Raw genomic sequence first — 14430 nt, 5'->3', positions numbered from 1 at the left:
TGGGAGAAGGTCATGTGGTCTGATGAGACAAAAATAGAACTTTTTGGTTTAAACTCCACTCGTCATGTTTGGAGGAAGAAGAATGATGAGTACAACCCCAAGAACACCATCCCAACCGTGAAGCATGGCGGTGGAAACATCATTCTTTGGGGATGCTTTTCTGCAAAGGGGACAGGACGACTGCACCATATTGTGGAAAGGATGGATGGGGCCATGTATCATGAGATTTTGGCCAACAACCTCCTTCCCTCAGTAAGAGCAGTGAAGATGGGTCGTGGCTGGGTCTTCCAGCATAATAACGACCCAAAACACACAGCCAGGGCAACTAAAGAGTGGCTCCGTAGGAAACATCTTAAGGTCCTGGAGTGGCCTAGCCAGTCTCCAGACCTGAATCCAATAGAAAATCTTTGGAGGGAGCTTAAAGTCCGTGTGGCCCAGCGACAGCCCTGAAACCTGAAGGCTCTGGAGGAGATCTGTATGGAGGAGTGGGCCAAAATCCCTGCTGCAGTGTGTGCAAACCTGGTCAAGAACTACAGGAAATGTCTGATCTCTGTAATTGCAAACAAAGGTTTCTGTACCAAATATTAAGTTTAATTTTTCTGGTGTATCAAATACTTATTTCACACAATAAAATGGAAATTAATTATTTAAAAATCATACATTGTATTTTTCTGGATTTTTGTTTTAGATTCCATCACTCACAGTTGAAGAGTACCTATGATAAAAAATACAGTCTTCTTCAAGCTTTGCAAGTGGGAAAACCTGAAAAATCAACAGTGTATCAAATACTTGTTCTCCCCACTGTAGCAACTGGTATAACTGAACAATAAACTTGACAGCTTGACTAGACATTCGACAGAAACGACAAGGACCCGACAGAGACACAGGTGGGTATAAATACACAGAAGGTAATCAGGAAACGAGACGACCCGGCGGCGCTCTCAGATTGATAGCAGGGAAACGTTTGTTAGTTAAAGTGATGGGGGTGTAATTTGGAGTTAATTGTAGGTTACTTTACACAAGGAAGTGCGATGGATGAATGTGAAGAATTAGATGACTCAGATAATTGTAGTATGAATAGTGATTATTGTAAAAGAAGAAAGAAGTGCAGAAACAGAAGACTGGCAAACAGTGAAACGAGGAAATAAGAAAAGGAAAGAATTTGAATCTGATGAAGAAAATGAAAGAAATAAAATTAAAGTTATTCTTAGATTCCAGAACCCATGTGCTTTGAATCCTTTAGAAATAAGTGAGGCAATATATAAAATAGGTGAGATGAAAGCAGTCAAAACGTTAAGAGATGGTAATCTATTGGTGTTATGCACTGATAGAGATCAGGTGTAGGGACTACTGAGATGCAAGACATTATTGGGAAAAACAATCAAGCCACAAATATGGCAGGACAGAGGAAAGGTAATGGGAGTAATATATGGAGTATCAACTGATCTGACGGAGGAAGAGATCACAGATAATATAAAAGGAGCTCGGGTGATTAAAGTGAAGCGCTAGTTTGTTACAAGAGGAGTTAAAAGTCCTGGTAAGTCAGTTATGTTAATCTTAGAAGAGGATAAATTACCTGAAAAAGTGATGATTGGGTATCAGTTATACAATAAGGCAATACATTCCTCCACCAACAAGATGCTACAAATGTCAAAGGTTTGGACAGATTGCTGCTGCTTGCAGAGCTAAGGCTAGGTGTGCTAAGTGTGGGGGGAGCGTGAGTATGGGAAATGTTCTGAAGGAACTAAGTTAAAGTGTTGTAACTGTGGTGGGGAACATAGTGCTGCATTTAAAGGCTGTGAAGCTCATAAAAGAGCAGTGCAGGTACAAAATATACACGCAAAAGAAAAGGTTTCCTATGCAGATGCAGTGAAAAAGGTAAGTACAGTAATTTAAATGTTGATGCTAAAAGCATTTCTGTGCCCCAAACTCTCAAACAGCAGAGCAAATGCAGAGCCAGAGAACTTCAGGAAGTACAATGATAGTGGAAAAAAAGAAATTTGTTGCATTTATTGAGGAAGTAATAAAGTGTTCAGCACAGACAGATAGTAGAACAGAGCGAATTAAAATAATAATTAAAGAGGCAGAAAAATACCTTGAGGTAGAAGACTTGTCTTTTGAGTCAATCAGTGCAGGTTTAACAACGGGGATAAATGAAAGTTAACAGTCCAGTAATGGTGAAATGTGATGGTTTTATCCATATTACAGTGGAATGCAAGAAGCTTAATTGCTAATGGCCAAGAGTTTAATTTTTTTATTGAAAGACAGCATATTAAACCAAATATAGTTTGTATTCAAGAAACCTGGTTAAAACCATCACTTGATTTTATTCTTATTGCACTACGTAAAGATGGAAATCCAACTGTAGGAGGAGGTGTTGCTATATTTGTTCAGCAGGGAATTAGTTATAAAGTTTTGAATATAAATGAAAAAATAGAAGTTATAGGGGTTGAGGTAAAGATTAGTAAATCAAAATTTAATATTATAAATTTTTATAACCCTTGTAAAAAAATAAGTCGAGAAAGACTTGATAGTATTTATGTGAAGGAAAATAGAAAAATCTGAAGGCCGTCAACATCTTTTAGATGAATTTAGTTATTTGATAAATGGTATAAAGCAACAAAAAATAAGTACGGCATTCACATGGGTTCCAGCACATAGAGGAATTGTAGGTAATGAAAAAAGTAGATAAGTTGGCTAAAGAAGCAGTTAAAGCAAGAGAAATTGAATATAATGTCCCTCTAAGCAGAGCAGAAATAAAAGTAATTACTAAAGATAAAATAAATAATATATGGCAGGAGAGATGGAATTTAGAAGAAAGAGGAAGGCATTTACATAAAATACAGAAGGAGGTAATCATAAGAAATAATAGCATAATAAATAGGAGAGAGGAAATATGGATTAACAGGTTGAGGATTGGGCATACTAGTTTAAATAATGTTTTAAAAATAATAGAGAAACATCCATCAGGTGATTGTTCTTATTGCGGGGAAACAGAAGGAGTAGAACATGTGTTGATTTATTGTAGGAAATATATAAAAGAGAGGAAAGAACTGGAAAGGGTAATGGGGAATTCAGTAACTGGCTAATTTATTAGGGAAGCATCAATCACATGACGTAATTCAAGCACTTATTAAATATTTAAAAGACACAAAAATAGCTGAGAGGATTTAGTATGTATGTGTGAAAGAGTGTATAAGTACGTATATAATTTAGTAATTTATTTTTATTTTTTTTAAGATTTGAAAATGTATTGGAAAAATTAATTTCTGAAATTACATTTCCGTCCAGTTGATGGCGGTAATACGCAAAGTGTGTAAACTGCCATAAAAAGCAATAGAAGAAGAAGGAAACGAGACACCTGGGAACAATCAAGGGGTCGGCAGGACAACACGGGGACTCAAAAGACACATAAACCCAAAATAAACACACAGAAGAACTCAAATCCCCACAATAACTTCCATTTTTATTTTGAAACTTCCAACAGTTTGTCACATTAGATGCATCGCAATCTAATGTGTTTTTGCGATGTTTTATAATTTTACGGCATTACTCCAAATTTTTTCAAACTAGAAAACTAAGAAATCCTATCGGTTTTCACAGCCTTTGCTTATTGCAATGTTGACTCAACCTTGGCAGTAATTCCAGCCTCAAGTATTTTTCAATCTGATGCCACCAGCTCATCTCATGTATCTTTAGGCAGTTTGGTCCATTCTTCCCTGCAGCTCTCTGCAGTAGCGTGGGGCTCAGAACTCGTTGATAACTGCTAGCTGGTCCCCGGTACCAACCAGTTTGATACTGTCTTGGTACCGGGGATAGCGCAGCAGACAAGCAGCTGTTGTGACAAACAGTGCCTGGTCAGTTTGGTCTGCCATTAAGGTGTACTGTCAAATGGGCAGTGTCATGTAAAATCAACTTCTTTTTAGCTTTACATTGTGATATAATAGAATACCCTCACCAAAAACATACTTGGAGTGTTGCTTTGATTCTTTCATGCATGTTTGAGAAATCCTTTAATGTCCTGTGGCAACCATTCAGCTGTGCAAAAACACAGACTTTGAAATTAATCTCTGAAGATTTCTGGAAAAACTTGGAAATTTTTTAGATAAATCTAAAAATTTTTACTTTTGTCTTGCAAATTTGCGACTTTGGATGAAAAAAATTCCTTGTGTGTGTGGTTTTGTTTTAGAAAATGTCTTAGATTAATCTCAAACTTTTGTTTCAGAAACTTACTCACTTTTTTTTTCCTGTCTGCAAAAGCCCTAATACACCATTGTACAAGAGCTCTAAGATGTTCTAAAACTAAACGGTAGCAGCAGCAGTAGCACCCGGTTTTTCAAGGTTTCTACAACCTTCCCATCACTAAGATAAAGTTCTGTGCTGCTTCCCAAAACTAGACAGATGGAGGGACCGACAATTATTACTTTTTTAAAAAGCTACCTCTTGCAACGTCCGTTAATTTGTTTTTGAAAATTGCCGAGATTAGCAGTAGTTTAAGTGGACATTGATTTCTGTAACTGATTTGTCTCTTGTTTGCTTTCACCACGCACCAACAATTTGGCTGCCGCCTTTTGCAAGTGAGTACCGTTTTGTTCACCCGCATGTCTCTGCAAGTGCTCACAGCAATGTCCAGCAGTTGAATTCTCATCATGTTTTGCATTTCTTTTTGCTTCCCTTTTGTTTTCCTCCTCACCCACTCTTATTTTCTGTCTTATTACCTCGTGTGTTTGTGTGTGTGTGTGTGCGTGTTTGTGTGTGTGTGTGTCTCTCCACCATTCACTAACAGTGGCTGCAATCATCTTCAATGGTTTAGTTCCAATGCCAGATAACAGCTCTAGTGTCTCTGGGGTAAGTGCTTGTTTTCTTTTTTTTTTTTTTTTTTACTAAATTTTGGTTGTTTGCATAGTAAGCTTGATGTGTCCAGAATCTGCATCTTTTTTTAGCCATAAAACAAATCAAAAATAGTTGGAAAAAAGTTTAAGTGCTTGTATACAGCTAACCCCAGTATCATGTCTTTGACAGAGAAGTTGCTTTGCTTTCCTCTTTTTCACCTTTGTTTGTTTCTTACCATTGGTCCTGCCACCATCTAACTCTTCTCCGCGGTTTCTAACTTCAAAACCCCGTTCTGACAATGTTTACTCTGTCCGTGTCTTTGCCGAAACACTTCACTTTTCGCCCTCTCCTGTCTGCCCAACACTGCCGCCCGCCATCCCAGTTGAATGTGACAGGTCTGGACTGGAGTCAGCTGAGCAAGAAGGAGTGTCTGAAGTACGGAGGCTCTTTGGTCGGAAAGTCGTGCAAGTACGTTCCTGATATGGCCCTCATGTCCTTCATCCTCTTCTTTGGCACCTACTCCATGACGGTCTCTCTGAAAAAGTTCAAGTTCAGCCGCTACTTCCCCACCAAGGTAGCTCAGTTGTCGGGAAAACAGTTTGCAAGCGAGCGTTTTCAGTTCTACAAATAACAATGGATTTGTTTTTATTGTCCTACCAGCTGAGGAAACTCATCAGTGACTTCTCCATCTTCATGTCCATCATGACGTTTGTCGGGCTTGACATGTTGGTGGGACTCAAAACTCCTAAGCTAATAGTCCCAACTGAATTTAAGGTAAACACACTCATTTTAGTTAAAGATGCAGTGTGTAACTTTTAGAAAAATGGGTTTTGAGAATATGTTATTAAAACTGTCACCTTGTCAACAGATGAGACAGATAATCTGTGAAAAGATTGATCTCATTTCTTTGGTACTGCTGCTGTTTGAAGAAGCACACCACTTCCAACCAAAAACAACCAATCAGAGCCAGGAGAAGGGTAATAGTGCTGTCAATCAACCTCATGTTCATGCTGCTAAACATGCTAATGGTGAAGAAACAACTCGCAGTTCCAGGAAAAAAGTTTATTATTGGCAGCCACGATAACTAGACATACACAATGTTGATTGATAGCAGGAAGGCCGTCTGTGTCAATGACATTCAGCTGTATTTCACGTTTAAACCACAGTACTAATACTTGTTCCACTGGCATAATTTTACTGAAAAAATACATTTGTCCCATGTTATCAGTGAAATAATCTGCCGGTGGAACTAAAACATTTTTATTCAATGTTGAGGAATTGAGTGTTGTGACCTGGGTCTCATTCCAAAAGAATTTGACCTGTGCTGTTTAGACTGTCATGAATAGATCAGATACAGGTCGCATTACGTCAAAACAATCAGAGTTGGGTCACTTCAGGCTGCAGTGTGAACGCAGCCTTATTGACTTAAAACTAGCTCCTATGCCATGCTTGGGATGACGGGATTGCTGTAAAGTCAGAGACTCAACAATGCAGGTCATCATCATTTGACGCTATAATCCTCATCCAGGTGGAGTGAATGCTGCAAGTCCATGCAATCTGCTGGGTTTTCTTTGGTAAAAACTATTTAAACTAACTTGGATAACAGACAGAACATGGCTGCATTGGAACATTTGTATGATTGGACCGAACTGACCTTTTGCCTTGAGATGACGTGTTTTGAATTGACGCTACATGGATAAATGGAATTGAACGAATCTGTTGAACTTGTTTACACAGTTGCCTCTCTCATGACGATGGATGCAGACGTTTCTGTTCTAATCAAGCTTCCTGTCCTGTGTGGCAGCCAACGCGGCCGGACCGTGGCTGGCTGGTGATGCCTTTTGGAAAGAACCCCTGGTGGATCTACCTGGCCAGCTTCGTTCCAGCCCTACTCGTGACGATCCTCATCTTCATGGACCAGCAGATCAGCGCCGTCATCGTCAACCGCAAGGAGAACAAGCTTAAGGTACGCTCTCATTCATTCTCTCCCGTTATATCAATGGGTTCTGACTTGTATCCAAATTTGGCTGCAATCTGTTTGGTTTCCATGGCAGAAAGGTTGTGGCTACCACCTGGACCTGTTCTGGGTGGGGGTTCTTATGGCTGCTTGCTCGTTCTTGGGGCTGCCCTGGTACGTGGCTGCCACGGTCATCTCCATCGCCCACATCGATTCCCTGAAGATGGAGAGTGAATCCAGCGCTCCAGGAGAGCAGCCGCAGTTCCTGGGAGTCAGGTTGGTCAAACAATTACAAGGAGATAAAGTCACTGGCTGCGTTTCCATAACAGATGTGAGCAAATTTTTGTTTAACTTCCGCCAATGTCGAAAAACAACAATTTTTCAATTATTGTGTTTCCATTAAGTAAGAAGTCACACGTGAATAAGTTTGTTCATGTAATGTCATTAAAAACTATGTCGATGACGGAAGTAAACACTTACATGAGAGATAAACTATGAACTTCCTACCACTTCCTGTTTTCTTTGTCGTTTTCAGCAGTAGTAACATGCAGATCAACAGCGTGATGCGAAAAGTGTTTCACCTCATCCTAGCACAAAAACTTTTTATCAAAAAAGAATGTTATTTAATCTGCTAATTTTTGTTTTCATAACTTCAATTTGCGCAATTTTACGGTTAATGGAAACACTGCTAATGTAATGTTCAGGCTGTCACTTTAAATAACAGAATGATACACTGTATGCAGCTACAGAGAAAACCTTTATGAAAGAAATGTCTTCTGTCAAACCTACAGAGAGCAGAGAGTAACGGGCATCTTGGTGTTTGTTCTCACCGGAGTGTCCATCTTTCTCGCCCCAATTCTGAAGGTAGGAAGTACTTTAAACTTCATCAGTAACACATTTTTTATTGAGTATTCAGATGTGTAATCTAGAAATTGCTTTCCACAGATGCTCTCCATCCAAAGTGATTATTTTTGCAAAGTAGCAAGGGAAAAAATGTTTTAAAGCAGTAACTCCGGCTTTAAATGTGGAAATTTAGAATCTCTTCAGCTTCCTCACCCGCCCACACATGGTTAGGTTCATGAAGTAATGAGCTCTACAAGCTCAGACTTAAAGCCATGTTGCTAGTGAAGTGGTATTTAAACATTACATGAAGGTTTTCTGACTGAACATTTGCTTTCCTATGAGTTTCTTTATGCTTATGAGGCTAGCATGTTGCATAAGTGAGTTTCTGTGACAGAATAACATATTCCCTGTGTGTTGTTGCTTTAGTTCATCCCCATGCCTGTGCTGTACGGCGTCTTCCTCTACATGGGTGTAGCTTCCCTCAGTGGGATCCAGGTAGGCCATCTGTTTGCTCTCATTTATCTTCATAAATTGCTTTTTTTTTTTTTTTTTGTCTGGCCATCTTGCTCATTGTAGAGCTGACAGCAGATGGGAAGTCACTTATTTAAAAGTTGACAGACAAACAAAGCTGTGAGCGGACTGATACCATCAACCCTGATGGAGAAATTCTGAGGATAAATCCGCTGAGTGTTTTTGACGAGCTCAACATGTTCAAACTTTACAGGATGGAGAAAAGAGTGTCAATTCCGTTTTTCTCAGCTTCAGTAAACAAAATTTTTAAAATTATTATCATTATAATGGATTTACATATAATTCTGTTTGGACACTCTGGTGTCGTTGCGTTTTCTCAGTTCTGGGACCGGATCAAGTTGTACCTGATGCCGTCCAAACACCAGCCGGACTTCACCTTTCTCCGTCACGTTCCCCTGAGGAGGGTTCATCTCTTCACACTTATCCAGATCATATGCCTGGCTGTGCTTTGGGTCCTCAAATCCACATTCTTAGCCATCATCTTTCCTGTCATGGTATGTTCGTATCATTTCCTACTGCAAAAACTCAACATTTTACCAAGTATTTCTGGTCTAGTTTCTAGTGCAACTATCATAGTACACTTGAAATAAGATAAACTAACTTACAGGTAACTATTCACAAATAAATAGGAGCTTGTTTTAAGGCAATAATTCCTTAATATTGATGAAAAAGTATCAGACAAACTCCTATTTCATGATGAAAAGTTACTTATAAGCTAGCTTTCTATTATTTCATGGGTACTAAGATATTTGCACTAGAAACTAGACCAAAAACACTTAGCAAGGTTTTGTGTTTTTGCAGTATTCCTTTCCACTGTCTCCACATGCTTGCTCAGGTTGAGTTACTGCTTTAAAGCTAACTACCGCACGGAATCACCTAGAAAGATATTTGATCAACTTTATGCTTTTAATGCAACAAAATGCAACAAAAAAACAAAAAAGTCAATGAAATAAAAATGTTTTTTCAAAGCAGAGTGTCAAAATAGGATGTTTCTCTTCAAACAGCAAATAATAACAAACAGTTTTGATTTTGTGGAGACAGAAGAAGTTAAATTTCCATGAGGCAACTTTTATTTGACAGTAGTTCATATTAATAAAAAAGAAATGAAAGATGTTCCTGATGAGGCTGAAAACGACCAAATAAAGGAGCGCAGTGTTTACTGGGATTACACAGTAAATACTTAGAGCATAACCTGAGTGTGAGCTGTATTTAAACAGAGACATGTTCTCTGCATGTCAAACACCAGATCCTGGGTTTGATGGTGATCCGGAAAGTGCTGGACATGATGTTCTCCCAGCATGACTTGGCCTGGCTGGACGACCTGTTGCCTGAGAAAGAGAAGAAGAAGAAGGAAGACGACAAGAAGAAGAAGAAGAAGGAGAAGGAAAAGAAGAAGCCGAAAGCAGAGGACAGCGAGGAGGTGAGAAACTCAAACCTCTGCTGCCCCCTACAGGAATTCCAAGACTGTGACATTAATGACCGACTGCTTTCTGTACTGCGTGGCACTCACAGGAGAAGTACCACGGCTACTCCAACCACTCGCCCAGCTCCGAGTCGGACCTGGATCGCAGGTACTGTGTTCTAAAGCTGCACATCCCCTACAGAGACTTGGTCTACCCCGACGTAGTGCAGTCTCAGTGGGGAGCGTACTGCCAGCGCGCCGCAACACGTAGTGTATTTTAACGCACACCCGCATGTCGTCCCAAACAGGAAATCTGCACAATATTAAGGGTCAGTTCACAAAAATGACAATTAGAAAATGTTCTCCTGTTAACTTTATTTCTTTGTGGTACACAACAGAAAGTTTTTAATCTTTATTTTTGAGCTCATTCCGTCCTGTTCCTACTTCCACAGCATTTCAGAATAAATATTCTGGCTTGCTGTGGAAAAAGTCTGAATTTAAATTTCCCTGTTTATTTTGTTTTTTTGCATTTGTTTTCCCCACTGGTTCCCTTCACACAATTGGTAAAAAAAAACAACCCATAAGATAAACATAAACTATGGTGAAGAAAAAGCAGTAAATTTTGTTGTGAAAACATATTAGCCCCTTCACAGACTTAGACTTTTTTTTGGAGTAGCTTTTTGTCACATTTAAATTTTTGAAATCATTAAACATGTTAATATCAAGCAGAAATAATCTGAATAATCACAAAATACTGTTGTAAAATTATGATTAAAGCTATTTAACCAACAGGGTTAATGTAAAAAAAGGGGGGGAAACACACCGGTCTCATGTTTACTACAAAACAAATTAATAGTTCCGAAGAATTTGGGGAAAATCATAAAATAAAAAGTTTACTTATTTGTAACGTGTGGTTAAACCAACACATTATTTAAGTAAAATAACGTCATATTTCACACTTTGTCACATTCTAAGCACAAACTTCAGGTTATTTGTTTTTTAGATTTTATGTGATAGATCAGCAGAAAGTAGTCCATAGGTCAAAGGTCATAGTTTTTCACAAACAAAATTTAGAGAAATATGCCACGCAAAAGCAAGAATTTTCAATAAATTAAAATAAGCTTTTTGATGAGCCTTGCTTGTCAGATGGAAAGCACCTTTTGGAAAACAACCTTCTAAGCAGGAATGAAACATACTTTTTATTAAGCCCACATTTTCTGTAACAATGTTTTTTAATGCTCTAATGTAACATCCTAATCATGAAAGTCATCTTTTCTTTAGCTGTAAGCAGAAAATCATCACAATTAACAGAAATAAATGCTTGAAAATATCAGGCTCAGTAAGCTATTTAATGAAATTTTCAATAATTTAAATAATACATTTCTCTTACTATTTATACATTTTACTTATTTATAAAAGTTACATACTGCAGCTTTAGATAATGTATTGCTGCTGTTTGACCCTCTCCTCGGTTCACCTCTCAGTGTCACTGAACACATTTAAAGACACAGTTGTTAACTTGACGTGTTCCTTCCTGAGAGCAGATTCGCCTCCTGGTTAAATCTCTCCGTATCTTTAAATGTGACTTCAGTTTCCTCTCCATGCACTTTAAGGCAATGCAGATGATTGGAATGTGATGATCATGTACATGTACTGCACTGTCCTCTGTTCAAACACAGCTCAGCAGACAGTATTTTTCACTGATGTCTGTTCCCACTTTGGACGCTTTTGATGAGGAGGGAGGGGGTGATCAAGTGAAATGTCATGTACCTGAAACCACAGATCCCTTTTCTTTGTGTAGTTGAACATTACCTGAGATTTCTTGATGTATGTTTTTTTGTTTTTTTTTTATTAGTTTGGTGTTTATCTTGTACCTACAGGCCATTTTCTGTAGTTACCTATATTCACATATGCATCAGGCTCCGTTTTGGTTGTTTCTTTTTCCTCACTGTGCTGGGGTCTTTTGTAGTGCGTCAGTCACAGCTGCATGTCAAATTCAGCCTCACCTCAGCTTGATAATCTGTGAACCAACTGCCCTCACCTGGAGCCACAGATTCTCCTGACTTAAATATTATGTGTAACTATCTGGTTTTGTCCTTTGTGGCAAGCTTGATATTTCTGAAAAAGTAAATAAATAAATCCATAATGTCTGCATTGCTTTGAAAGAAGCATGGTTACCCATCAACAAAAGCAGGGATTATTGGCTGATGTGAATTTATTTACATTCCCACTTTGGAGTTAGACATACACAATAAATATAATTTTCCTGGTAATAAATTTATGTTAGCTCCAAGCAAAAGGGATATTAAAATTTTCATTCAATAACAGGATTCCATATAAAGTTTGTATAAAGTTTTCATGAAGGACTCAACTCTACCAAGTTAAGTCAGTCATGAAAATCAGTGAAGGTCAGTGAGATAATCGTTTTTTACCAAGATAAATCAGAATTTTTGTCATATTTCAGGCCTTGTACACACATAGTTGGGTATTTATGAAAATGAATATCTCCACTACATTGTTAAAAAAAATTGTACACATGGGATTGGTTTCAGAAAAGTTTTCATCCACACGAATCCACACAAACCCGCCTCTGTGTGTTGCTTTAAACATGCCAAACCTACAGGGGGCAGCGTCATAACGTCACACTGTCACGAATTAAATGTATTTGTTTTCCCAGACATCCAGCTATGTGTGGACTACGCCTCAGACAAACTATATTTATCACTGCAGAGTATGTTTTAGAAAGTACGGCCATTTCCGTAAAGTCCATCTGTACAGTGCTTCGTAAAAGTCTTTGTAACCTTGAGCTTTTTTTTTTTTTTTATCATGTAACTACAATCTTTGCAGTTACACAACACAAACAAACTACTAAGTTTGCATTTCACAAATGTAAACTTGAATTGTGTGGCATGCATTCTGGATTGGTCCCTTTAGCAGGTGTTCATCCAGGACAGCCATGTTTAGCTCCATCCATCTTTCCATCAACTCTCTAGAATCAATTAGGTAATTAGGGGATGGGATACAATTACATGTGTTTTAAAACAGTAAAAATATCTGAAAGGTATCCATTTTCTTTCCACTTCTCAACTATGTAGGTTTTTTTTCTTCTTTTTTTTTTACAAAGCACTGTACATTGTCTGGGTTACCTTAGCAGACAAACCACACCAGACTCAGAGTTTTTAGGTTTGGCAGGACTCTCTACTGACCCGACAAGAGAAGTTATTTGCGAAGTTACACCCCAATCTGTCCATATCCTCTCCTGGTCTGGGGTATGAGGCATCAGGGCTCTCTTTGGTTGGACTGGTGATGCCTCATGCCTGGACTTCCTGTGTCCTCCCCGGTAAGCCCCTTGGTGTTCTTGGCTGTGGGTGTGTCTGGTAACTAGAGCTTGCCCTTCCTCAGCATCACCCTCCACTTGAAGATCTCCTGCCCGTCTTCACCGGCCATGCCTATGGGCCGAGGGATGACCTGCCCTGTGCCTCAGGTCAAGATTGAGATGGAGTCGGACTACGACTCCGACATGGACCGCCACCGGGGTCGGGATGTCAGCAGCGAGACAACGCTATGATAACTTGCTGGAAAGGTGTTCACTTTTAACCCTCCCCGGTCTTAGCGCGGCGCTCTGGAGGAGCGCGTCAGATGTCACTGGAAGTGTGGGGCTCGACTGGTCAGACAGAACAACAACAACAAACCTCGTAAATGCGTACGCGGGTTCATTTCGACCCTGCCGGACTGCATGCAGAGTAAAAAGCTCGTGGGGTCCAATTGACCCCGTCTCTTAAGACCGCGGGAGGGTTTTAAATGAGTGTGTCATCATGACATGTGGTCCTGTGGATAGTACATTAAGAACTGAATTTATTTATTTAGTTACATTTATAATGTAAAGAACGCTGAAGAGAGAAAATATGTATCTCTTTACAATATTCTGTAACTTTCTGTAATTAATATAATCCTTTTACAAGCAGCTCTGTATAATGGAGTTCTAAGTGTAATTAGCCAAAAAAAAATACTAAATGATGCCAACTGTATGTACAGAGATGAACTACAAGGCAAGACATGTGTAATCAGCTTTTGTTAGTAATTGTACATGTTCCTGTATATAGCTCTGCCTTGTACTGTTAGCATGTTAGCATGTAGTGTATATATATTTATGCTAGGTGTGTCTGCTGAGTCTATCTAATCCCACAGAGCCTTTTCCCTGTTTCCCTTTTCTGCAAAGCTCCAAATTGGCACACTTAACAAAAAGAAACAACCAAAAGGCGCTGATGTTATGTGTTTATAGGCTCACTTCCTGTAAAAGCTGCCACTGACAAGTTGACATTTGTGTTTTTCCATTTTAAAATGTGTGAGAATATGGCCGACAATGAACGGGACACAGAATGTGCATTGGAGACAGGCATCAAACACATGAGTTGTTAAATTAAACTTCCATTATTCTGAACTTTGACTTTGATTTTCCTTCTTTATAGAAAGAAAATGATGATCTACATGCCTATGAAAATGACTAATTTGTTTGAAACTAAAGTAGTGTACGATAGCATTCCTAAACTATTTGATTTTTCTGAATTGCATTAATGTCAACTGGAATTTCAGGTTAGAAAAATTACTTGCCTCATTGGACCACATTTACCAAACCACAGAGGTTCTAATAAAACTCAACTTGATATAGTCACTGAAGGTCTTTGAAAAGGAAATCTAACCGTTCCAGACATTTCAGTCTGGATAAATTCTGTCAAAAACCCAAAGAAAGAAAATGTGACACTGAAAAGGTGGAATCATCTGATCTACATGGACTTGGGATGTTGTTTTGTTTCTGACTGGATGTGTTTAATCTTGATTTTCTATTCACAGAAAGGTCTGGCTA

At 38.8% G+C, this 14430-nt stretch overlaps 1 protein-coding gene across 1 annotated transcript in view; it reads left to right on the top strand.

The window, feature by feature from the left end:
* Positions 1 to 13557, top strand: part of slc4a5a (solute carrier family 4 member 5a) — a 40693-nt gene extending 27136 nt beyond the window's left edge. Inside the window, exons 16-26 of the mRNA XM_044107893.1 lie at positions 4787 to 4848; positions 5216 to 5407; positions 5494 to 5607; positions 6638 to 6799; positions 6888 to 7066; positions 7582 to 7654; positions 8060 to 8128; positions 8485 to 8658; positions 9411 to 9584; positions 9677 to 9735; positions 12969 to 13557. Coding sequence (XP_043963828.1) covers positions 4787 to 4848; positions 5216 to 5407; positions 5494 to 5607; positions 6638 to 6799; positions 6888 to 7066; positions 7582 to 7654; positions 8060 to 8128; positions 8485 to 8658; positions 9411 to 9584; positions 9677 to 9735; positions 12969 to 13134 — 1424 coding nt within the window. The 3' untranslated portion in view covers positions 13135 to 13557. The remainder of the gene's footprint in view (positions 1 to 4786; positions 4849 to 5215; positions 5408 to 5493; positions 5608 to 6637; positions 6800 to 6887; positions 7067 to 7581; positions 7655 to 8059; positions 8129 to 8484; positions 8659 to 9410; positions 9585 to 9676; positions 9736 to 12968) is intronic.
* The last annotated feature ends 873 nt before the right edge of the window (positions 13558 to 14430 follow it).

The sequence above is a fragment of the Gambusia affinis genome, linkage group LG03, assembly GCF_019740435.1.
Source record: "Gambusia affinis linkage group LG03, SWU_Gaff_1.0, whole genome shotgun sequence".
Taxonomy (NCBI): domain Eukaryota; kingdom Metazoa; phylum Chordata; class Actinopteri; order Cyprinodontiformes; family Poeciliidae; genus Gambusia; species Gambusia affinis.
This window is presented reverse-complemented; position numbering and strand designations above follow the sequence as displayed.